Source organism: Idiotropiscis lumnitzeri, chromosome 1 (assembly GCF_059441095.1).
Source record: "Idiotropiscis lumnitzeri isolate Australia: NSW breed Sydney's pygmy pipehorse chromosome 1, RoL_Ilum_1.0, whole genome shotgun sequence".
NCBI lineage: Eukaryota > Metazoa > Chordata > Actinopteri > Syngnathiformes > Syngnathidae > Idiotropiscis > Idiotropiscis lumnitzeri.
Window position 1 is genome coordinate 11,893,915 of NC_142391.1, and position 25,501 is coordinate 11,919,415.

At 41.6% G+C, this 25,501-nt stretch overlaps 3 protein-coding genes and 1 long non-coding RNA gene across 6 annotated transcripts; 2 read left to right on the forward strand and 2 right to left on the reverse strand.

Annotated features, from left to right (window-relative positions):
• Positions 1 to 634: 634 nt before the first annotated feature.
• Positions 635 to 11,847, reverse strand: coq6 (coenzyme Q6 monooxygenase). Of its 2 annotated transcripts, none has more exons than XM_088317128.1 (12): positions 11,727 to 11,847; positions 11,146 to 11,280; positions 9,108 to 9,166; positions 6,619 to 6,745; positions 5,557 to 5,687; positions 5,377 to 5,484; positions 3,928 to 3,990; positions 3,721 to 3,828; positions 2,938 to 3,140; positions 1,929 to 2,044; positions 1,477 to 1,643; positions 635 to 807 (listed from the first exon to the last, which is right to left on the reverse strand). In XM_088317128.1, exons 2-12 carry the CDS (start codon positions 11,276 to 11,278, stop codon positions 778 to 780), a joined length of 1,245 nt encoding a protein of 414 aa, XP_088173254.1. In that variant the 5' UTR covers positions 11,279 to 11,280; positions 11,727 to 11,847; the 3' UTR covers positions 635 to 777. The 2 variants fall into 2 exon arrangements, with proteins under 2 accessions (XP_088173254.1, XP_088173246.1); XM_088317120.1 differs by having other exon boundaries at positions 11,391 to 11,811.
• On the forward strand, positions 11,758 to 18,775 carry fam161b (FAM161 centrosomal protein B). Of its 2 annotated transcripts, XR_015846650.1 has the most exons (10): positions 11,758 to 12,050; positions 12,564 to 12,790; positions 12,926 to 13,347; positions 13,788 to 14,086; positions 15,751 to 15,869; positions 16,432 to 16,599; positions 16,667 to 16,766; positions 16,841 to 17,019; positions 17,217 to 17,306; positions 18,655 to 18,775. XR_015846650.1 is itself a non-coding variant. In XM_088317102.1 (9 exons), the coding sequence occupies exons 2-9, from the start codon at positions 12,594 to 12,596 to the stop codon at positions 17,248 to 17,250; spliced, it is 1,518 nt and encodes a 505-aa protein (XP_088173228.1). In that variant the 5' UTR covers positions 11,758 to 12,050; positions 12,564 to 12,593; the 3' UTR covers positions 17,251 to 17,571. The 2 variants fall into 2 exon arrangements, 1 of the variants encoding a protein (XP_088173228.1); XM_088317102.1 differs by lacking the exon at positions 18,655 to 18,775 and having other exon boundaries at positions 17,217 to 17,571.
• LOC148343213 (uncharacterized) lies at positions 12,096 to 19,459 on the reverse strand. The gene is made up of 3 exons (XR_015846652.1): positions 19,036 to 19,459; positions 18,649 to 18,904; positions 12,096 to 12,689 (listed from the first exon to the last, which is right to left on the reverse strand). It is a non-coding gene; the product is annotated as an uncharacterized LOC148343213 (long non-coding RNA).
• ngb (neuroglobin) lies at positions 18,830 to 23,353 on the forward strand. The gene is made up of 5 exons (XM_088317141.1): positions 18,830 to 19,046; positions 19,125 to 19,343; positions 20,419 to 20,527; positions 20,698 to 20,817; positions 20,891 to 23,353. Exons 2-5 carry the CDS (start codon positions 19,246 to 19,248, stop codon positions 21,041 to 21,043), a joined length of 480 nt encoding a protein of 159 aa, XP_088173267.1. The 5' UTR covers positions 18,830 to 19,046; positions 19,125 to 19,245; the 3' UTR covers positions 21,044 to 23,353.
• The last annotated feature ends 2,148 nt before the right edge of the window (positions 23,354 to 25,501 follow it).

Sequence of the window (25,501 nt, forward strand, 5' to 3'; positions counted from 1 at the left end):
ATTTAGACACCGCTGACAGATTTAAGGAAACGCCAACATAAAATGTGTGAGCGAGGTGTTTGGTCCACCATGATTTGCAAAAACGGCATTGATACATTTTTTTTGATAGAATAAGTGCCTAAACTTTCTTTTTGGGAGACATGCCCACCATACTTTCAAAGGATACTACTTCACTTGTGATTATGGTTGAGTGCTTTCAAAAAAAAAAAAAGAAAACATTTTTCTGGCACCAATCTGCTTTTCTCACCTCGATGCATTTTAAACAGGGTTGGAATCATAGAGCAGAGAGAAGGCAAGAAGAATTTTCTTTTTTTTTTTTTTTTTTAAATCAAAACTACCAAAGCTTTTAACCTTTTTCACACTGAGAAAGTGTATAACTACAGCAGTTGCACTGCTGTCAGTGTCAACTGAGGAGCCTGCAGTAGACATGAAGTGGAGAGTGAGACCTTTCATCAGAAAGACACAAAAGTATTAAAGCGGTCAAAACGGTATTCTATGTTCATGTTAAATCAATTAGAGTAAAACCGTTGAGATGATTCATTTCTCCACAAGAAGGATTTTAATTTCTTTATCATTGTAGAGCTTGCTTTTAGACACATGATTCTGGAGGCCCAAACGCAAAACAAACGGAAAGAAGAAGACAAAAAATAAATCTTTATTAAACTTAGTTGCTGTCTAACATTTCTACAAACAATTTGCAAACCGAGGAAACAAATCTGAATGCAAAGATTGAAGCAGAGCCCAGGATGTTTGCAGAACTTTGAATGGCCATCTGGCTCACTTGCTTGCAAACGCCATGATCTGCTCCTGCACAAGCAAAACAGGAAACATCTCTTTTAACGATGCTTGCTACAAGTGAAGCTGAGGATCCCCGTGGACCAATGTTGAATAAAGGTCACATTTAATGTACCGTAAAAAAGGATTTGCCTTATTCAAAGCTTCCCCGCAGAGCTTTCTTTCCGTGAAATGATTTGTTGATTCAGCAAATGGGGGACGCAGTTACATAATTAAATGAATACAATTATTATTTATGAACCGCATTTCACATTTACTAGAGTTATGTTTGGGAGATATTAAAATCAACTTGCAAAAACAACAACAAAAATAGAACAATTTGAACTCAGGAAGGGGGCAAATACTTTTTCACGGCACTGAAAGTGTGCGTCCTCTTTACAACAATTTACAGCGTCGGTCTGAATCATTTAGTAGTGAATAAAGCCATTTCACATGAGTGGTCGGTAATAAAAGGGGTGTGAAAACACAAGCCACCACCGCTGCCCTAGTGCCAGCGTTGCACCCCACCCACACACTTTTGGTAACACTAAATTTGGGGCTAAACTTAGATGCCATAGTAGTACGTTCAGAGCCCCGGCAATTACAGGCACTGCTGAAGCGAAGCTACGTGTAAGCGCATAAGCGCGTAGCGGCAGAGCTCAGCTTGGAAACGATCGCATGATCAGGTTGAGGCGACCTTACTTTTAGTGTTGGGAGCATGTTGGTGGCCTGCAGGCCGAAGCTTCGGAGGAGAACCAAAGGAGCGGTATTGGTGGAATAGAGGCGCTTCATGAGGTCGATGGCGGCCATCATGGGCAGGTTGTGCCGCTGGCGCTCGCTTTCATATTCTAACAGGTGCTGCATTGCTCCTGCATAACAAACAAGTGGGGATTAAAACGTGGCATTGAGTCAATAATAAATGCAATATAATATAAATTTAACTTCAGGGGGGAAAAAAACACAATATCCCATGAAAAGCAATGAGCATGCAATTGTTGGAACATGAATACTGGAAAGAAAAAAAAAAAACATCAAACAAGATGCTTTTTATAATTTCAACAGCATGCACGTGAGATGGGCCTTTGGAAAATAGTTTAAGGGAAACCACCGAGTTTTGGTTGCAGTGCTTGTGTCTGTTTGGAGCGCTCACTGACCCAGGTCCTTCCCGTCAAAGGCGGCCTGGCTCAGTAGCTGTGTGAGGCAAGCCACATCCCCGAAGCCCAGGTTGGCTCCCTGACCGGCCAGAGGATGGACACGATGGGCTGCGTCCCTGGAAACACAAATATATGCTTGTCTCTACAAATACACTACACGCACACACACGCACAGGACTATTTAATGTTCTTCCAAATAAAAGTACAACACAATCTGTTTAAACCCGGTTCAGATTTCGGGAAAAATTGTCCAAGCATAAATAATGCATTCAAAGGTTAAACTGTCCACATCCAGAACCTTTGTGAATCTGCATACCATTCTTTGCCAAGAATCTTAAGCCGCAAATAAAAGTAAAAGTAATTTGATCAATGCTAAAATGAACAGGTAAAATCATTAAGGCAGTGAGTCTCGTCTTTAATGTCAAGCGACGAAGAAAGATGAAGTGTGTTGTGTGGCTACCGGCCTCATGCATTCAACTTTTAACAATCAGCTCCCCCCAGACGGCACGGCGACGCACTTCTGCTTTAAAATTCAGCGGTTCTGCTTCAAGTTGCGTTTCGGGCCTTGGCATATGCTCCCTTGCCACGTACTTGCGTGGGTTTTCTTCACAAACTCCGGCCATTCCAAAATGATGCGTGTTTAATTGAAGACTTTACATTGTCCATAGTGTCTATATGTGTCCTGTGATTGACTGGCTACCAGTCTAGGCTGTACCCGGCGTCCCACCCAAATTCTGCTGGGATAGACTCCAGCTCACGCACAACCCTGAGCAGAATAAGATTAAGTACGAGTTTATATCCACTTCACATAACTTCTGGTGTATATTCTTCTCTTCATAAATTCCTTCTTTTGGAAAATGTGCGGTAAAAAACTCACAAGAATTCACAGGAGCGGTTAAAACTGGAGTGGTACCTTGACTTAAGGCACGCATAAAAAAAAAACGACAGTGTGCGTGTGAGAGACTTCCGCTTTTAAATATGACATAACTGAAGCTCCAGTTTCTCTTACCCAATAAGTGCAACTCTGTGCCTAATGTACTCAGATGCGTGGCCCATGCCGAGAGGGAACATGACGCGGGATTTCGGGCCAATGGCCGCCACGCTCGGGGGCAGCTGGCGTGGCGAACCCGCCGACGGCAAGATGGTGGCGAGTGTGCTCCGGAAGAGCGACCCGGCCGTCTCGACCAGCTCCGACTGGTTCTCGTTACTCCACTGCGGGCGCACCGAGCGGAGGGATTCACACAGAGGGAAAGAAGAGCGCATGAGAGAGAAAACAGACGAGATCATTCCGTGTGGACAACGAAATTAGCTGACATTGGAGCAAAGCTGAACTCCAGGCAAGGGCCGTTATTTGCCCTCCCTAACTAAAGGGTTTGGCAAAGCCCGGAGAGCAGGGCTAATTAAAAGAAGATGCAGGCCAGGCAATACAGTCGAATTAGCTCTGTTTGAAAAACATTCCATGCAGTAATGGTCGACACTGGGAGACCGCAAGTTTAATTACCAAACCAGGACTGAAACCAAACGTGACTCAACCGTGGTGACCCCATCCTTCAGCGGGCAGTAAAAATAGCCAGCTTGGGAAAAAGGAGTTCCTCCAAACACAAGAAAGGGATAGGTATATCATTTGTCCAACGAAATATTGCAATTGTTTCAAGTCTGGTCAAAACAAAGTGTTTACATCTCCCAAAACCAACTGGACGTGAGGAGGACACGAACCACACAAGCGACACGGCGCACAAACAGGCTGCAACAACGATCTGACGGACGCTCCGTTGTTTTAATTGGCACTCACAAAGGCGGAGTTGATGGCGTCAACAAAGCACTCGTCATCCAGCTCAAGGAGCTCCTCGGCCAGGTGATGACTGGTTGACCACACTAGAGAGCTCGTTGTGTCCGACAGCTGCGGAACAAGGATGATGCACAACAGACGATCAAACAATACACATTTAATAATCCAAGCCCCAAAAATGTAAAAAGAAAAAAAAAATTAATACATTACCGGTAACATTGCAATGGGTCCGGTTGGGAGGAACCTCTGCCACGCAACATTGTTCTCTGTGGGCTGTTAAGACAAATATATTACATGAAATAATGGACGCAATCTCATGAGGATAAGTGGCTTGGATAATGGATGGATGGATAATATATTGATTGAGCAAATATTTTTGTGTTTTTATTACTATTTACAGCAGGCGTGGGCAAACTACAGCCCGGGGGCCACATGCGGCCCGTTAACCCTTTTAATCCGGCCCGCCTAACTTGAAAAAAATTGAATGAATAAACCTTGTTAATGTTTTATTTTCTAAATATTGTGGTTTTTCAAAGACATATATACTGTTGTGATGCTTTTGTTCACTTTCATTTAAAATTAAATGTATTTTTTTTTTCTCCGATGAGGTAAGGTTACCAAAACATTCTATCCATCCGGCCCCTCTGTCAAATTTTAGAACCCATTGTGGCCCGCCAGTCAAAAAGTTTGCCCACTCCTGATATCCTGGGATTAACTCGTTATATTTTAATGTGCAATTACTAAGTGAGACATCGACAAATCACCCTCACGTTATGTCAAAAGAGTGTTTTTTTTGTTTGAAGCGGGTTAAAAGGTTAACTGATTTTTACACTTTCCTGGCGGTAAAGACCGTTAAATGTTTGAGTTAAAACATTAACAGTAAAAGTCATTAAGATTTTCTGAAGGTAACACTCTGCATCAGTTTATTTCTATATTCTCACGAGTAAAATTGTTTCAAAAGTCAAAGGAAAAAAAGGTTTCCAGTGCCACAGAACATCCAATGTAGAATTTTCACTGTGCTTCTTTAAAGTTGTGGTTGTAATTGTGCAGCTGTACCACGTCATACTCATTCAATATAGTACACTACCCAAACTAACAAAACGCTGTCAATCAAAACAGAAAGATGATGTGACCCATCCCAACAAATAGAAACCTTTCAAAGGTAAAAATGTTTCTTTGATGATGTTTTCCCTCAAATGGTATACATGGTCCATTTAGGGCACATGTGCTTTGGCACAAAAAAGTCAACTGAAAATCGGTGTATAAATTACTTGTTTTCAAAATCTTAAAAGTCCATGTATTGCCTTTGATGGGAAAGTCGCCCCTGCCAATATGGCCGACATGAACGCACGGCGGTTAGGCAGGCTGCTACCGTGTGCTGTCATATATTTCTGTGATGTGTCATTGGCAAAAGAACAATGAGAGGCCAGCATTTTGGGGTCATGAACTCCAGCATAGCAACTGTTGCTAATTGCTGAAAGAAGTTGAACCATCACAGGGTTGTATCTTGGAATCTACCTGAGAAAGTTCTGACTCATTTGGATATGCAGGTCAAACATTTGTTATTCTAGCATTATACCTCAACAAAGCCCACAATGGAAAAAGAAAATCATGCACATCAAAGTAAAGTCAGAAAAAAGGAGGGAACTCATCATCAACCTCAGAGAGATGCAGCACAGCAACCACAGCTGATTGGTCATAATTCCACTTGACTGTGGGGATCCCTAATTGCCGCCTCACCATAGAATTGGGTCCATCTGCTGCGATCTGAGGAAAAAAGCCAAAATTGATGATGAGGCCAATCAAAGTTAGGAATTTGAATCAAGAAATCTAACTTACAAGCAGCTTGGTCTGGAGAGTTTCCCCGCTGGCTAACATGACCTGCACCCAGGGGACGGAACGAACTGCCTGGTGTGGCGTCGGCCATGAGTACTTCACTACTTTGGACCTGTACTTGACTTGCATGTTATCTTAAAAATGATCAGAGTGTAAAACAAGGAAGGAAAAAGTCACTTTATAAAACAGCAAGTGAAAACAACGCGATCCATCTCGGCCTTTTGTTTAGCTTTTAATATTTGTCATTCCAAGCGCGGACTAGTTGTAAAACATCGCGGCCTTCTCCCTGGGACAAGGAGATCTTAATGGCCTTGGTCTGCCGCACGCCATGGACTAATAGTGTTTATCTACAAGCCAACCACGCCACGCTTTGCACATGCTGTCGGCTTGTTGGATATTGCATCAAACCTCCTTCTGCACTTCCTAAAATACCGGCAGCTGGTCCTCCAGAACATGAAAGCAGCCTGAGCTACGCTTGCTCATGCCGACTTGGAGCGGGACCCATCCACAGATTGGCTACTGGTTACGGAACACGGATGTTAAATATGGGGTTTTGGTGATTGGAGAGGGCGATTTCATTGAAAACAGCTGGCAGGCAGCACACTTTTCATGTACTACATCTTTGAGCAGAATGAGAGGAAGACAAATGGCAAGCACATGAGGCCAAAAAGGAGCGGGAACCACACGGCCCTTGTTTGGACTAAGAGCATTTATAAATATGCCACTGAAAGTGCCAAGCACATAGCGGGGTTGCTTTTTATTTGCAACATTTTGGTTGAATGCCAACAGCAATCGAGCGCTGTAGGGAGTCAGCGCTTTCGAGCCTGGGCTGGTGGTGGCAGGACAAGGAGCACATGGCAGCTTTAAATAGGTCACTGGACCACTTCACGTGTCCTCGGCAGTTCCTGAAATGTGAGGTTTTGATTCAAATTGACGGAAAAAACATCAACGGCTCATGGCGGGAATACCACTAAAAAAAACAAGAGGATGGAATAATGTGGTGGCATGGGCTCCGTGCGGCCAGCGGAGCCAAACAATTGGCTGACTGAGTGACGCTCTGCTCACCAGACAGACTGTCCAGCTGTTTGGTGAGCGCAGCCACGGCCACGTCGTTCTCCACAATGTAGGCCATCGCTTCCTCCAGATTATCCTTATCAAACGTGATCAGGGCATCGGAGCAGGCATCCCAAACCTAAATGAGAGAGTCATTACGCCTGTGGTCACGCCTCAAGTTAATCCTCCGCCTCGATATATATAGCTGGGCAGAGATGATCACGTCAAAGTTGCTGTCGAAGCTTGGCACAGCCTGTTAAATAGATTAGGTCACCAACACACCAGTCATCTAGAACTGTGGTTTGCAAACTGTTTATCCAAAGTACAATCTAGGAAAATACTTAGCGCACCAAGTGCCACCATCATGACCAATGTCAAAATACAGTAGCATAGTAGGCCTAAGTGTACATTTTAAAAGAGACAGGGGTTTTCTTTCTTTTGGTATATTTAATACCCACTTTAAATTTAGGAAAATTATATAAAAAAAACAAAAAACAAGAAAAAACTGTTTAAGATTAAATGCAACATACTTATAAGTGAAATACAACTGAATTAGGGCTGAACGATTAATCAACGACAAATCGACATTTGCTAAGAAATAAAATGGAAATATAATTTAAAATTAAAAATAGCCTAATTTGGACACTCTCTCTCTCTATATCTTGTCAGTCCTGAAGAAATGCACTCCATATTTTTACATATTGTTGCATGAAAGATGAAAAGTTGACGTGACAGACCCACAGAATACTTACTTATTTTTTTATTATTATTTTTGTAATCTTATTTTTGGCCCTTTTTGGTAGAATTTTGTTGACCTGTAAGTGTTTCGTAAGTTAACAACTCTAATCAAAGAAGATAAAGGAAAAAAAAAAATCTCTTATCAAATCTTTTTTTTTTTTTACCCTATAGACTAATGCATTTATGTATGATGAATCTGATATTGTTTAATACGGATTAATTTACTGCTTGATTGTTAGAAAATACATGGAAAGAAGACCTTCAAACAATAATTGCATATTAAACCACAATTTGAATAATGAATTTTTTTTTTTTCCAACTCGTTCATTCCTAAACCGAAATGTACTCAGACCAGCGATTCTTTCATGTTCTCCTGACGCAAACCCGCGTGCCACACTTTGAGAATCACTGATCTTGAAGGTGGAAGACTAAGCGGCATTTAACAAGTTGGTCTTTTTCAAACATGTTATTTGGCGCACAAATGACATGTTTGTAAAAAGGATGGAGCACGTCAATAATATTGTTTTCCGTTTAACTTGAAAGTGCCATTTGAGTTCAACATGAGAGGGTGAAAGTGTTTGCTTAATCCTCTCCTGGGTTGTAACTACGCTGAGGTAACCCATCATTCAGCTGTAATACACGAGTGCTGCTACTACTCTTTCTTTCCAACTTACCATAAATTCAGGGGATATACCCTTTAAAAAAAACCCACAAAAGGCGTTTGGGGTTTGCAAATCGTGATAAGTGGTTAAGAGGGTAAAAAAAAAAAAAAAATAGAGACCAACCCAAAAATTGTTTAGGGTTTGTTTGACGCAGGTTGATGCGATGCAGCTCTTGCTTTCCTTGCAAGATTTCTTGCGCGCAACTTGAATAGAAAATGACCTCGCTCTCGTTCTCACTATAAGGTGGGGAGAGTTTTAGCACGGCGCAAATGTTATTTAGACACGCGGCACATATTTTCCCTTCTATGGCTAAGATGTGAATGACTATGATTCCAGCAAGCAAAACAAACAAAAAAGTAGCAGAATAAAAAGGTATCATGGGTGAGGTAGGCTGCCATAATCACCCTAAAAGGCACAGCATGATGACATCTTAGCCCCGGAGTGAAACACTGCGGTCAAGGCTTTGGTACACAGCGACCACATCTTACAAGCCGGGCTGAGCCTTGCATCCATTGCCATGAAGCGGCAAACAACCTTTCATCTTGCTGCACTTGTTCGCATGAATCTTCATAATTAGAAGACACGGGGAGTGAGTAGCAATTTACAAATGCCAAAAGGATTTCATCCTCATCAAAAACACGGTTTTAAGAAGAAAAAAAAAAGAAACTAGGTCATCCAATGCTGGCTGGTGTCTCATGAAGGTATGCTTTTTTTTATAGGGCTGCTGATAAAAGCAGACATTGCATAAAGGAATGAAGAAATTACATGTCACCTGAACCCAGCATTTAATGTAAATGACGCTATACCATGTGCATAATTACAGAGGCCACAAATGAGTTTCTTGTTCATTTCGCTGTAAGATGGGAGTACAAGTGGAATGTTAAAGAATTTTCTCTCCACAAATTGTATAGTATTATGATTATTGGACGACAGAAATACATGAAGAATATCAGTGTGCAGTACTTCTCATGTTCAAAACAGCAAGATGGGATCAAATGAAGAAAAAATGGCAACGTTGAAATTGCATAAAACATTACATTTTTTTTTGGGGGGGGGTCTTCAGAGCTACACAGATAACAGAATCAAAGACTGATACCTTACCTGCATCTTTTTATAAGGCTTGCACCTCAGTTTTGTGATATGCTCCCATGCACCAATATCTGCAGAAAAATAAAAGAGACAACTACGCTGAAAACTCTGAATTTGGTCAATTCTGAATTTAATTGACATTTGGGGCAAAAATATCACGTAACGAGTTGTTGCATGGCGCCTGGATAACAAATATTTTCCCGAAGCGTGTCTATGTGTTGATTTTTCCCCTATGACACCACAAAAGGGTACAATACTAGTGAAAAACATGTAATGACAGCAATAAAATGAGAAATGGAACTAATGCAACCTGGCTGCTAAAGCAACAATAATGACAGCTGCGTTTAGCTGTACTTAGTCTTGAAAAGAGACAGATTTTTTTTTTTTTTTTTAAACTATTTCAAACCATTTCCAGGTCTCTTAGTAACATCTGACATTAAACGTCTGCGACATGCTTTTATAATCCCTTGTGCAACGAGCCAGCCCTCAACCTGCTTCATATACGGTTGGGCCAATGGCGAGCTTTAGTTACAATGACGACCAGTGGGTGGACCTCGCCAATGGGCGGGGGCACACGTTCCTCTTCCATGTCACTTAGCGGTGAGTGGGAGCCCAGAGTATGGAAAAAATAAAGTGAGAGTGAGTGCATTTTAATTCGCAGAGGTAGCACTTTCACACCATACTGCGTGTATGTGGTGCACAAATATATTGGCAAGCGCAAACACGCCGTGCCTCCTGCATCACCACCATGTCAATTTAACAGTCCATTAAGTGCTGCTTATCTTAAGCTAACACGGTTAGCTAAAATGAATCTGTGCATGCAAAACAAAAACAAAACAGATGCAGCTCTACTTACCTTGCCACCACTGGCAAATCAGAATCAGGTAAATTAAGGATGTGTTTACACTACATGCCGCGATGCCCAGTTTGGATTTTTGGGCTAAATCGGATCTTTTTTCTGTACTCATATGTATTACAAAAAAAAAAAGCATTTTAGAATCCGAATAAAACGCGGTCTTGATGTAATACGTGCACAAGGCACATCGTTGAGTGACTTGCACCCAAAAAAAATGATGTAATGTGAAACAGTGTTTACGGAAGTGAATATGGTCCTGCGTGTAGGGGCTTCATCTTATCATCTCATTGTCAACAGAGGAGTGAGACGGGAGGAGGTAGAATTATTTTGGGGATATAGGCAACACTCCTCCAGCCCCTCATTTAATGGCGACGTCTACTAAAGATTATGCTGCGTCAATGCTGAGCATAACTAATGACCCTTCTGCATGGATGAACTCCTACTATCACAACAAACGTCCACTTCATGCTTCATGTTGTAGGTGAGATTCAAATAAAGTCAAATATAAAGTCGACACTGTTTGTCTAAACAACTTTGTAGATTCATTGACTCCCTCTACTCTCCCCTGCCCGCAGGGCTGACATGTTGGGATTTTGAAGACCACATATGAAAGAGAGCAATGTGGGATTTGGGGGAAAAAAATATATTTTCACACTGCATGAAAAATTATATGTTGCATGTTGGCAAAATAAATAAGTAAATATAAAACTTGGAATATTATATATATTATACTACCAACACCATTAAATTCTTCATCAACACTCCATAACAATTGCAACATTGACTTTTTGATTTATGCCATTAATGCAGTGTTTTATTGAGGCAAAACAGAGATATTTGACACTGCAAAAGTCTCATAACACACCACTAAATAAAAAGTGAAATAGTGATGGTCTTGTCTCACTTTACTCACAAACTGAACTAGTGTGAGGTCTGGGCCGGTTATTTGAACACAAAGCTATGATTCTGTTCTAGGAATGGATACATAGCTTAATTGTACAGTTGAGCATTTCATTCTTCTGCCGATCACTGTGTGTTGCTGACATGAACACATTAACTAAGATACCTTAGTTTTTAGAAATTGAACAATAGTTTTCCGACCATTTAAATAAGCTTGGATACACTAACGTGCCACGGCAGATTGGGAATCACTGCATTAGAGGTAAACAAAATGGGTGATGTAGCCTACTGCACCATTGAGGAGTGAAGCAGAGCCTGGACTGATGGAGCTGACTCTGGTACTGTAGCTGTCAGGTACTTTATCCATCACTTTCTTGTTTCCTGCTTCAAGTAGAAGGATCTTCTTCTCTGACAAGTTGTAATCCATGCCTGTCAGGGGAAAACTACATATCACGATTGCTGCCGATTTTTTCTCATATAATTGTTTTAGTCAGAGCACACAATCTTTTGGATGTTGACTGTTGGATGGGGTTACTCACCTAGTGAGCATGCCATTGCAGATCCAACCATCCCTCCCCCGGATATAATAACATCATAAACCTCATTGTTGCTACTATCGACGCCATGCTCTGCACACACTAGTCCGCGACTGATACTTTTTACTGCAGATACGCGTTTTTCTGCAATTAAACATCGCCCGAACCCGTTTAGGGCTATGCTAGCCCTTGTAAGGTTTAGCATCATTCGGTATTCAAACGAAACAAGCCTTGAATCAAAGTTGGATAAACATTCCCTTGTCGAAGTCTAACCGCTTAAATATACGATGAAATGGTGGTTTCTCCTTGAGCGCGTCCTAAAAAGAGCAGCCGAGTCACCTCAGTTCTACAGCCATGTTGTGTTGACAATTTGGGGCATGGAGAATTCACTTCCGGCTTTTTAGCCAATCACGACAGATCTCTGTCGTTGCTGGCTCTTCCGCTTTTGACCGCGCAGGTGTCCGACCGAGACGAAAGATTGACCTACTTTGGTGCGCCCCCTGCCCCCCTTTTTTAATTGTATATTTATTTAAGACTGTGTTCACCTTTTCTTCTGTGCAAACAAGCCCAAATTCATTACTGTATAATTTATCGCTGACAATTACTGAACAAGAAAGAAGCCTCAATGCAGAGCCACACCGCACACAATTCGCCTTTTTTCAGGTTAGCAGCTCTTACACTGTTCAAAATTACAACGACGGCTTGCACATCATAGTTGTAACCAACAATTAATATAATACTTTTCTAAATTGACGCTTTATCCACATTACGCGCTCATTTGAGTGGACTGTTTGGTTGCCAAGGTAACAAGTTACACTCAGGGGGCACGGCCATCTCCTAGTTTGCTCTAGTGCCCAATTCCAAGTTTGTTTTAGTGGATTACTCGATTAGCTGGATAGTGGGTTTGATAGAAACTTGTAGGTAAATTGATGGGGAGGTGGATAATCTAAATAAAGAAGCAGTCCAAAAGTAATGAGTCCAATGAATTTATACTACAACAATAAGAGATTTTCTTCCCACCAGAAATATTCTTCACTGCTTGTAGTTTAAATACTTGTTTGATACATAGATAGATAGATAGATAGATAGATAGATAGATAGATAGATAGATAGATACATACATACATACATAGATACATACATAGATGACTGATTATGATTCCCTTTGTATTTCAGATGACATTTCAACCCTCTTGACCAACAAATATGTCAGAGCCAGAGATGATGTTTCCGAATGGTTTGGAATCCGAAGAAATCCTCCATCAGAGGCTACGTTACCTAAGCGAGAAGATCCAACGGCAGCTGCAGGAGACAGAAAGGAGGCACAGAGAACAGTTGGAGAGAAGGATTCATCATAACACTCTCCTCTCAGCAGAGCCAAACAAACTGCATCCTCAGACTAAGTAAGTCTCCTCAGTGTGCGCTTTTTTATTTGAATTATGAGAGATGTGATTTATTTAATAGGAATTCATTCTCTACTTTTGGGGTATAGAGGAGATCTGCCACGTGCCACAAAATAATCTTTCAAACCATTATAGGCCGTTCGATTTGTCTGCTCCAGTCTGGGAATCTTCCTCCGACGACAAGCAACACTCCACTCGGCCTCCCACCCGAACACAGCAATGCGAACGAGCAGCTTTATGCAAAACAACGCAGCAGAAAAAAGAGGAGGAGGCCGAGGCTGAATGCAAGAAAAAGTTCAGTGCACTTCCTGTCCCCATTCAAGTTAGACTTCCTCTCTACCGGGAGATGATGGAGCGGAGGGACAAGGAAAGGAAGCAAGGGTTAGAGCAAAGGAAAACCTTTCTGCTTTCTGTTCAGAAGCCTTTCAGCTTCCAGGAGAGAGAAACGAAGAAACACGAGAAGCTGGCTGAGCAGTTCAACCAAATTTCACTGGAGGCCAAAAAAACTGTAAAGAATGTTCAACAGTCCTCTCCTAAACAAGTTAAACCACCAGCAGGTGTGAGAGTTTTCTTTCTACATGATTGCGTGATGACAATGGTGAGGTCTAGCAAAGAGCTAAGACAAAATGACATCATTGTAAGTGATAAGTCGTTAACGTGTCTTTCTCACAGTTCGGCTCCGGCCTTCGTTTGTGGAGTTTATATGTGCTTAGGTATGAATGTGAGTGTGAATGTCTGCCAGACTGACTTGCAACCAATCCAAGTTGTCATCTTTCACCCCAAATCAGCTGGAATAGACTATAAGTGGTATGAAAATGAATAGACGGATGGATATGTTATAAATCCATTATAATGGTGTAGAAAAACTGTATGGACTCAACTGTATGAACACTTAGAAATCCATTACAAGGGCTGTAACCCCCAAAAACTGATGTGCTAAATATTTTTTGTGTTACAAAATGACAAAATCCATTTCCTTTTCGCAATGTTTGTGCAGAGCAGGAGCGTTGCAGGAAAGCCTTCATCAGCACCACACAGCAGGAGAAACCAGAGAAGCCCAAACTTCGCATTGCAGAGCGCACCAGAATGGAAAAGCTGGCATTCCTGGATCAGAAGCCGAGCTTCCAACCGAAGATCAACCACCAGGTGCCTGATTTCAACCGGCTGCACAAAGCTCTGCAGACAGAAGGTCTGAGAACGTCACTAAGTAAAGATCTGACTAAGTGTCAGCCTTTCTACCTGAGGACATCCGCTCTTCCTGCCCGGCAAATTAAGCTGAGTCCTGAAAAGTCACAGGTAAACATCCCTCTTCTTGCAGGAGCTCACTTCCACTTTTACTTGTTTATTTATTTAAATGTGCTTTATTGTACTTTTACAATAACACTGGTCACCAAACAACATTTTACTACATTTTTTCCAAATATTTTTTTTTGCACTGATTCCAAATATGCCCTCAGTTTTCTTGTCCATATCACGCAAGCTTTCATAGGTCAAGATTTAAAAAAAAATGCATACTTGAAAAACCTGAAAAAGGCAAAACATTAAGTAATTGGCTGCCAGGATGGCCGAGTGGTCTAAGGCGCCGCGTTCAGAACCCAGTCTCCCCAGGAGGCCTGGGTTCGAATCTCGAATTTCCCCATTGTGGGACTAATAAAGGGAATATTATTATTATTATTATTATTATTAATCAAGCGCCTGGTTAGGACGATGGCCTCACAGTGCAGAGGTCGTGGGTTCGATTCCGGCTGCGGCCTTCCTGTGTGGAGTTTGCATGTTCTCCTCCGTGGGTTTCCTCCGGGTACTCCGGTTTCCTCCCACATTCCAAAAACATGGCATGGCAGGTTGATTGGACACTCTAAATTGCCCCTAGGTAAGCGTGTGAGTTCGTCTCTGTGTTCCCTGGGATTGGCTGGCAACCAGTTCAGGGTGTCCCTCGCCTACTGCCCGAAGATAGCTGGGATAGGCTCCAGCACCCCCCGCAACCCGTGTGAGGAGAAGCGTTACAGATAATGGATGGATTATTAAATAATCAAGGGTAATCATTTTAATCATCAGCTTCAATAATAAATAATAATAATAATAATAGACACATAAAACTCTGATTCAAATCTGGCATTGAATTGAAGCATCACTTTTCAGGCTTCAATAGAATTTGTGATTATGTACCAATGTCTAATATTGAATTAAACAAATTTAGGATGAGTATCCATTTGCTATAAGACATAGGGTCCATAACACCAAAAAGGAAACGATACATCATACATCATCATTATCATCATAAGTGTCTCATCTTTTTTTCTGTCTTTTGAGGTGTATGTAGCGAGTTCAAATAGAACAGGGTAACGCGGCATGGGGTTGGTTTCTCTAAGAAAGATATTTATAAACCTCCCAACCATTATTGTATGTACTGTAACCTCTGCAGCTAACCTCAAAATATGTTATCCCAAAGCCATGTGCATGTCATCTTTGCGGGAAGGGAGTTTTTGTCAAGTCTTTCCAGGCTGTACCCAATGCACATATGTAAAGCGTGCACCCGTTCTTACATAATATTTCAGTTTTCTTCATGTCCTATTCTTGAGTTTGTTCTCAGGAGGATTCGTGGGGGGTTTGCCGGAGGACTTTAGCAGAAGCCCAGCGGTTAGAGAAAAATAATGAAAAATATACATCCATAAAATTTGTTTGTTAACTAGTGCTGATATTAAAGGGATGTGCATATGATATTGAAACAGTGTTATAAAAAGCATCATCGGAAAGGCCCCCGATTGTTTTATGTTGCCTGAGTGGAGGCTAGCTTACTCACAGTTGGGATTTTTTTTTTTTAAACATGTCTGGACTCTAGTTCTAGTTCCCAAAATACAGTGTTGCCCTCGAGGTCACCATTAATCATTTAAATGAGCCTTGGCTGTAAAATTGTGCTTACAATGTTTGCCTAACCTTTCTCATTTACACATGTTTTACAGATATCAAGTCAAAGTAATCTAAGTCGAAGTAAGTCATGTGGTGCCCTCAAGTCGTTGTCTGCAGACACACTTCCGACTTACATCACAGATGCAACAAGGAAACGCTCCATGGCCATCAGGTAAGGTCACAACTTGCATCATGTTGAGCTTGTGAGTGAGTGAGAGCGAGTGAGAGGTTTGTAATAGTTTTTTTAGCTTTTATTTTGTTTTGGATTTTGTTAATTCGGTTAGTTTTTATTTGTTTTTAGAGCAAATTTATTCCTTTTTACTAATTTTATTTATTTTTTAATAAATGTTTTGATTTAGTTTAGTTCTTATTAGTTTTAGTATTAGTTTGAGTTTTTTTTAAATATATGGAGTGTTTGTCGACTGCAAGATGGAAAAAATAAGTCACAAGCCTTGTGTAATGTTTTTTCAATTTTTGTTTTAGTTATTATGTTAGTTTTTTGTGAACATTAATAACCTTGGTGAGTGAGTGAGCGAGCGAGTGACTAATTCAAAGCTATCTAGTCTTTGTGCAATTCCTGCCTATAAACCAAAGTATTTTTTACAGTTTTTTAAAATGTCCACTTAAGAAGTAAGTGAATCCCGCAATTTAGGGGAAATACTGAGTTGCCCTGTCATGCAACAGTTTTGATCAGGTTCAGTAACATATGTACCTAAAAGAATGTATGTTTGTAGGAAATCCATGGAGGTGAGGGATGGGAAGAATCAGGAGAGTGCAGACTGGTTGAGGAAATACCAGAGCAAGTCTGAGGCCATGAGGAAGACGGTTTCCCTCCATGCCAAGTTGCTGGACCCTCACAAAAGCTTGAAAGAAGTCTACAACGAAAGACTGCAGCACCATCGGTGAGTGATGGGCCAGAAAGGTCGTCATTCTCCAATTTGTGTAAGATGAGAACATCATATACCTCAGGGAGGCGGATCGACAAAGGACAAGAGATTACATGCGGGATCTACAGGACATGAAGGCCCGTGTTCGCGAGCGTCCCCTTTTGTTTGAACAAGTGAAACAGGTGAGTGATGTGTTCGCCCGTCGCATCACCATCTGCGTGCAGGTGCTGCCGTGATGTCATTTTCCTTTTCCCAGAGGAATGCCAAAGCTCAAGCGGAGCAAGTATACAAGAACGAGCTGAGGAAAGCTGGTGTAGAAGAGCACTTTGTTGAAGAAAAGGGAGGCGCGGCCACCGAGTCGCCCATCTCATCAAAATCTCAGCATGACACAAGCCCAGACGTCCACAGCACTGACAAATACTGCAGCCATGCGGAGTGAGAATTTTAAGCAATTGTTTTCTTCCCACTATGTCCAGTAATATTATGAATAGCTTGTCCACTTCATGTGGTTTTGCTCACGTGACATTGCATAATTGTCAGGGCCTGCCCGGAACAAGAAAAACATTGGAGCCAAGTAAAAATGAAATATAATTACAATATACACATTTTCTAACCCAACATGTCTGCTTTAGGGAGGAAAATGTAGACGACGGTGGAGAAAATTGAAGATGGGAGGAGAACAGCGTTGCCGTCCAAAGGAGAATGATTGTCATGATAAGACGGTACAATGTTTTTGTGGCCTCTTGGCCAGAACACAACACTGTATTCAAATATGACTCATGTCTGCTTCACCACATCAACAATGGAATACGCCAACATGTGCAACTATAAATTAAGAAATCTCAAAACATCTGAACTAAAAAACTCCCAACGAGAAAACATAACCATGTAAATGAGCCACACAATGTCATATTTTAGATGCTTGTCGATATAACAATGTACTCTAAAATCATGTTTGTGGACACTTGGTTATGAAAATAAACATTTTCAAAAGTAAATGCTAACACCTGTTCAGCTCCTTCTGTCTGTGACATTCATTTGCGTATGCGCTCAAAACATTTTGCACATTAGCATGATTAAACTCGTGAGTATTCAAACTTTCAAGTCTCGCAAGTATAAAGTAAACTGCATTTGAGAACACACAGGCCTTTTCTCACAGAGCTTGGTTGAACTTGCGAGTCACTATAGCCGCGCTGCCACCTAAATAAATCCTTGTGCAGTCACATTGACCAGCTTGGTGGTTTTTGCTGCGATCCCACAGACCCACATCAATTACTGTACTCATGTACACTGGCCTCCACTGGAAGGCTCTGCTTATACAGCTGACAGCTTGGAATTTCTGATCTTTTTTTGTAAGTACCACATGAGAATGTCTCAATATGTAGTCAATCATAATCAAAAGCTCATCATGGGGAGACTGAATGCTTCCTCTCTTTGGGCGAGTGTGTCATTCCACAAAGCGACTGAAGAGTTTGGATCAGAATGTTATTGAAAATCGGCCTGAAGGTCAAATTACTTTGAATGGTTACGGCCACGAATGCAATGTATCTTTTTGAAAAAAATAAATAAATAAATAAATCATACAACGGCATATAATTATCCACTGTGACTTATACTACTGTGACAATACTATAATAAAAACAATTACGTTGTAGTGCTTATCGATCTAATGACTATCACAGCCCTTCCATGAGGTTTCAGGTGTCACGTGACACAGCTTCCTCGGCTACATCCTCCTGGGTTGTCATGGGAACAGCGTATCACAGCGATGCACCTTTGATTAGACGGGGCGCGGCTAAAAACAAACACAGGCCTTCCCGACCTGTTAGATAATATTAAAAGCACGAACTGCGTGCAAGAAATTCATTAGAACATGCCTGTTGCATTACTCCAACTAACATACAATGCTTTCAAGAAAGCCGCATGGCAACATATCGGTCTCCTTAAAGTGATGTGTTATTCTAGCCAATTCATTTAACTGTGAGCACGCATTTGATTCTCTGATAATCAGAGTCTTGAGTTATGTCACAACATATAAACATATAACTTTATTCCCTAACTCACCTGCAGGGGGAGCTGCGGCTCGCTCCGCGAAGCCTGACTGGCTCGACACAAGCCAGCAATGCCTCTTCTTTTTTTTTTCTTTTCTCCTTCTGTGGAATGAATAATAACTGGAGAGAGAGCAAAAGAGAGAGCACGTCAAGAGGCGAGTGGGGAAGAGGGGGCGGGGGCGGGGGGTGTCAGGGGCAGCGGAGATAGCAGCCACACTGACAGATGAGAGCGTGGCGCAACTTGGCATCTTTCTGGTCTGCACTGTGGGCTGGGGGGAAACCAGAGAGCAAGTGCATTAGAGTTTGAGGCAAAGCTGCTGCCCCGCACGCACACAAACACGCTTGCACGCGCTCACGCGAGCAGACACCTCAGCGCGACAAGTTCAGAGCTAAGACTTACCTTTTGGGAAGGTGTGTGTGTGTTTTTGCGCGCATCCTCACTCCTGCTGCTCCCGCCCGCATCACTTGATGCTCCACTTTGTCTTGCAGGTGCACAAGTTTTATCTTGAGGATCTCCTCCAGTGTTATGGCTCATTCAGAACCTAGCCATCTTGTCCTGTAGAGGAGCTGTTTGTTTCCCCTCCAGAAGAACTTGGAAGCCCCGAGGAGGATGGAGACTCTGTCAGGCAAGGACAAGGAGCTGATTCGGAGTAGCTGGGAAAGCCTGGGCAAAAATAAAGTGCCTCATGGCGTCATCATGTTTTCCAGGTAACTATCGAAGATCTTGTCATCTTGTTTTGTTTCAAACTCCATGCAGCATCACGTTTCTGTGCACACCTCCACCGGAAACCAGAGGCGGCTTGCCTAGTTGCTTGGCGACAGCCTTCAATATCATCAACCACTAGCCACCAAATGTGACACGTGCACGGGAGATTAAAAAATGTTTCTTTATAGGGGAAATTTTTTTCTGTTGTAGTAGGACTTGTTTCAGTTGTGTGTGATATTCAATATTGAATCATAACACATGGGATGATAAGACGATAAACAACATGAGTGACTGTAAATGTGTGGAAATTCTGTATGCATATCCAATGAGGAACGGGAGACTCCCCGCCCCCTCCTTGAGATCCACGTTGCTGTGCTTGCCCACATGCCGTTTCTCTGTCTGACCGTTTGGTTGAGTCTGTCTGCATTGTATTGGTCGGACCTGTTTTCAAATAGGGAAGTATAATTAACTGCATAAGTTACTTGGTCTTCCAAAGGTACTCTCTACAGCAGAGGTGACTTCTTTGAAAAACTGAGAGCGACTTCTTGGGTACTGATTAATGCAGAGGGATACCGTCTGATAAACACGGCTGTTCTGAAATAAGATTTTTTTTACCTTTAATGTAATTTCAAATCCAGGTTAAGGTATTTTTTTTTTTATCCAATACCTGTGACTAAGGTCTTTTATTGCATTTCCCCCAAAATCATTTTCTTGAACTGTTATTTTAGTAATTTTAGAACTATTTTTCTGTCGCATTGACATTTTTTTTAACTTGTTTCTAAATGCTTTGAAATATACTTTCAATTATGTGAAGCATGTTGAGTTTCCTCGTGAATGAAATGCGCTATAGAACTAAAGCTTCCTTGTCCTGCCTTGCATAAATAATTATTTGTCAAAACAATTATCAATGATGATTTAACAAGGTTGGAAACCCAATGAATATCAAGACACAACACAATTTTTGGGCTTCTGCTGTACAATAAATGAGAATGAATATTGTTCCCCAAAACATCCGATCTTGCAAACTATGCACTGTATAACCAATATAGAATAATCTCTGCTTTGTATCCCTGCTAGGCTTTTTGAGCTGGACCCAGCTCTTCTCAGTCTTTTCCACTACAACACAAACTGTGGCAACACGCAAGACTGCCTCTCCAGCCCAGAGTTCCTGGAGCATGTCACCAAGGTCAGCTTTTCACCCTCGAAAATGTGTTTTAGTAAGAGTGGGGATGATTATCATTGATTGATTTATGGATTGCTACGATTTGAGTGTGTCCATCTTGAAGCAACGGAGTCAAAAAGTTGATCAAATCCCTATAGTTGACGAAACAAAATGGTTCATCTTACAAATCCCAGGTGATGCTTGTGATCGATGCCGCCGTCAGCCACCTGGACGATCTTCACTCCTTGGGGGATTTTCTTCTCAACCTGGGGAGGAAACATCAGGCCGTGGGGGTCAACCCCCAGTCGTTTGCTGTAGGACAAACGTCCAGCACCATTACGTCAACAGCATTCAGCGGCGTCCACATTGACTTGTGTTTGTTTGCAGGTGGTGGGGGAGTCGCTTCTCTACATGCTGCAGTGCAATTTGGGCCAGGCCTACACGGCGGCCATGCGTCAAGCCTGGCTCAACATGTACGGCATCGTGGTGGCCGCCATGAGCCAAGGATGGGCCGAAAACGGCGAGGACAAGGCAGACTGAGGCGCCGCCACGTGAGCCGCTGAGCTGTTGCTGTCCTCTCACTCATTGTGGTTGCCATGGAACAAGGTTGTGTAACTTGCAGCGTTGTGGCTTTTTTTTTTTTTCTGCTGCTGTACATTAGTGGGGAGTGCGAAGCGAAGGCGAATGTATGGTGTGGCCACACTCCACCGATTGCAGAGTTGCTTTTCTTTGCAGCGGGGTCAAAACCAACCACTTTGAGCAAAGCAAAGAAGCATGACGGTTAACTTGTGTATATAATGCCTTTTAATCTTATCTTCTGACCGTAGTGAAATATGTGATGTATCTTAAAAGCGTCGCCCAGCGATGACTATTCTATTTACACGTCACGCTACTCAAAGTGATACGGGTTGGTGTGGCCCACACGGGCAGCTCTGGGTCAAACTGTGACCAAAACAAAATGTTCTCACTTTACTCATGAAAGTGTTTTTGTTTTGTGTATGTTATCTAACTTTTAATGTATTTACGAGAGGCAAAGATAGCATTTTTTTTTCCAAATAGACACACTACCAACAGCTACTGACAAGAACTGTTATACACTGATAGCTTTCTACTATAGTCTCTGACTGTTACGGTGTCGCCGTGCATCTTTCTTTACACGGTGTGTGACACGCCCTTCAATGGAGGCCATGAGTAAGTATCTCAATAGTCTTCATCTGACTGTTAACAAACAAGACTGTTATGTTCAGGTCAATGGTGTATAGTAGGATTTTGTTCACTTTCAACTTTTTGGTGTGAATCACTGTCGTCATTTATGTCAGTGTTGTTGTGGCAACAAACCTCAGAATGGGGATGCGAACACGACCGCAAAACAACTGATGGGAAAAAAATTGTTTTCAATTTGAACATAAATTACCTTCCAATTTATTGCGTAAGGAATAGTACGTGCGGATCATCAAACTGGTCAACAACAAATTTTAATCAGAGATGGCTTCAAGTGTCCCTAAACGTATTTGTGGCGTTGATTTAAAAATAAATAAATAAATAAATAAATAGATAAATAAATAATCATCTTTTTTCAAGCAGATCAGGTTCTTACAATTTTTTCATTTCTTGGATTTGACCATGCGTTGTAATTTATAGCTATGATGTCGGAACCTAACCCTTAATTAATAAATATTATTGTATATATTATTATATTATGTTATATTATTGTTCGGAAAATGGATGGATGGATGGCTATTGTAAAAACAAAAACCTGACGTGCCAGAGAAAATAACGAGGGCAGATTTGTAATCAGCTAAAAAAAAACAAAAAAACAAGTCAAGGCAACTAGCATCTCTGATTAAAATATTCTGTAAAAAAAAAAAAGAAATGTTGAAAAGTGTTCTGAACATAATTATTATGAATTTCTTTCAATGCCAAGTATGTTAACAACAGTGTGCCAAGTATTTGATAACACCATACAACTGTAAATCCAAGTTGCTGATATGTGGTTATTAACGCTTTATCCTGAGTTTACATTGAAAAAGTTTATTTTTATATTCTAAACTTAGATGTATATTAAATAGAGCCATTGTTTTACAGTGCATCCACCTGCTATCGTACCTTATGTGGATTTACAGAAAATCCAGTGTTTAAGAATACAAAATCAATTTTCTGTGAATATACTCGCACTGGTCACTTAATTAGGTACGCACAAGCAATCTGATGATCCATCACAGAACGATTGACACTGTCAAAGAAGCATTCGTGTAATCATGTTAATCATCGGAGTTAGCAGGTGTAGAGGTTTTCTGCAACATGTTGAGCGGTGTTCCTAATGTTGCCACTCACATGTAGCTAAATAAGGCAACCAAAATATTAGAAACAGCTCCCAGTATGATGCAGCGCAGTTCAACACCACTGCCAAACTTCAACGATAATAATAATAAACAACTATTTTTGTCAAGGCAGATATCCCAAGAGTGTATTTCCAGGTGTACCATTTGTTCAACTAGCTGTGTAGGTGGTGTATTTATAGTTTCTTTTCCTAGCATTGGTACACTGCCCGATGCAGGTTGTCTCTATTTTCAGTCATCTTTTTACAAGGCGCCACAGACACATGATGTATTATCCTGGGAACATCCAGTTGTGTACATAGTGGGCGTGTCGCTGTCTACCTCATCATTATCAGCTGCTACTGACCAGTGATGACTTCATCTAGTTATCCTTTGACCAAAAAAAAAACAAAAAAACACACATGATTAGAGTTAATACCACAAACAAGTAGGCACTCTTTGTAAACTGAATTCCATGCTACAGTTTCATAACTTTTGTGTGTGCATACTTAAGTCTAAATAAAGTGAATTCTTGTTGACATTTTACAGCAAATCTGGGTCAGTGTGTTGTCACATTGTCGCAGATGGTCCCAACACAATGGCGGCCATTTGATTCCAGTCACACGAGGACCGATATCTTTGACGCTGCCAGTTATGTAAGAGCCATGAATGGCTCATCGCCCTGAGCGGCAGAGATGAGGTTGACTTCAGACACATCAGCCCATCTACTCATGCAACCGCACAAGATCACATCAAGAGGGACCGGAGCAGCAAGAGATTTGCCAAGAATTGACAAATTCAGGCAACGTCTTGGAGATAATTGTATTCCCGCAGGCTTGAATATCGGTTTGCGCGCGCATTAGTGACTGAGTTGAGGATTGTATCATCCATGAGCAGGCTGTCTGTTCTGCTGTTGGATCTGTGGCTGACATGGCCTTAATTTGTCTCTGTGCACACAGCCAACACTCCTCACTCGACGAGTGTCTCCAGTATTTATGTTGCTTCACAACAACATGCACTCGTCTAGCCACTGGGCTGGAGACGGATGAGACGCTGACCCAAGCTTCTCTCAGGTCACCTAACAATGCGGAATGACCGCGACGGTGAATAAGGGGCCTAAAGACAATATGTGGCATTCATTTCGGATTTGTCACTATAGTGCCACAGTCCTGCCTCGTACGCATGGATTTGCTCTCAAGGTTGTCGTCTGCGAGAAATGGTAGTATTTTTAGAAAGTCTGCAATGTGTTTTGGAAAGAAGGGGTATTGAATGTTGTCATGGCAACTGTTAAGCGGTGTGTGCAAGAGTGTGTATGCATGTGTCAGCGCGCTCATGTTTGTTTTTGAGAAGGAGCAGAGCAGGGCATCGTTCAGTCGGCCTAAAAAAAGATGAAAGAGAGCAAGGACAGTGACCAGAGCAGGCTTAGGTTTGTTCAATATCTTAAAGACAAAAAATGAGTCCGAGTTATGGTTTTCCTGGATCACAGAATTGTGTTTTGGATTATAAGCATATTATTTCTTTCCCCATACTTTGGCCTCATCAGTCCAAAACTTTTGTGGCACATCTCTGGTCCAGAAGACGCAAGCTCATCAGTGAAGCATGGAGGTAATGTTCTGTCTTGGGCTTGCATGGCTGCTTCTGGAACAGGCTCACTAGTTGTCAGGGATGTTTCTATCAAAACAAGCCTGAACAAATGAATCAACCAGCCAAGATTGTCTGTCATTTACGCGCGGGGCAGCCCTCGAACTCCGAGGCGAAGCCAGCGTGTTCGACTGCACACATGGTTTTTATTTGCATCAGCATAAGCAATTTGAATATGCAATACAGAATGGTAAACTTGACATTTGACTCCATCACACTCTTCCAGCCTATTCTAATGGTTTCAGATTACAAGACATCTTTTGGTGTATGGTGTATTTTCACAAGGCCTGACACATACAAGTTATCTCTCTGGCCATGACGATATTGTTGCTTTAGAGGTACCAAGCCTTGTGCTGAACCTCCCCAAGTCATAAGTTACGGCCTTAGAAGCGAGTGAGTCTCACTTTATCTGCTCAGGGTCTAAGAGGTCATCAACACCCCAAGGGAGGTGTTCACAGAAAAGGGCTCTGGCGTTGGGGAGTCACATTCGCGAGGAGCCGTACCTGGCACCCATAGGACAGTTCAATTTGAGGCCAGAAAGATACGAATGCATGTGCAACAAAGGGGGCCTGTAAGATTAGTTATAGTTTGAAACTTGCTAAGATGACAAACTAAACAACAAAACTAACAGATGAACATACAAACTTAAATTTCTTTAACATATCCCTCCTGTTTATCAAGTTTCAAATCTCATCATCAAAGGCTGTCGCTTGAGGGGGGAGAAAAACTACCCAAAAACTCAAAAATTCTTGGAGAAAAGGGTAGAAACCCATGCCCCAAACGAGAAGCCCAAAAAAATAATAACAATTAAAAGATAATAAAGCAAAGCTGTTTTTGGTCCAATACATGTATGTACAAAATAAACCCGGAACATCAAACATTCACAACTGCAACGCTTTTCTGTGAAGTCGTCAAAAAGGGTTCACATATCAGTAAAGTCCTCATCATTTTCGGAGTCAGTATACATAGGTTGGTGTTCGGACAGGGCTACAGAAACCTGAGCAGCTACCTTCAATTCCATAGTATTCATGACTTTGGA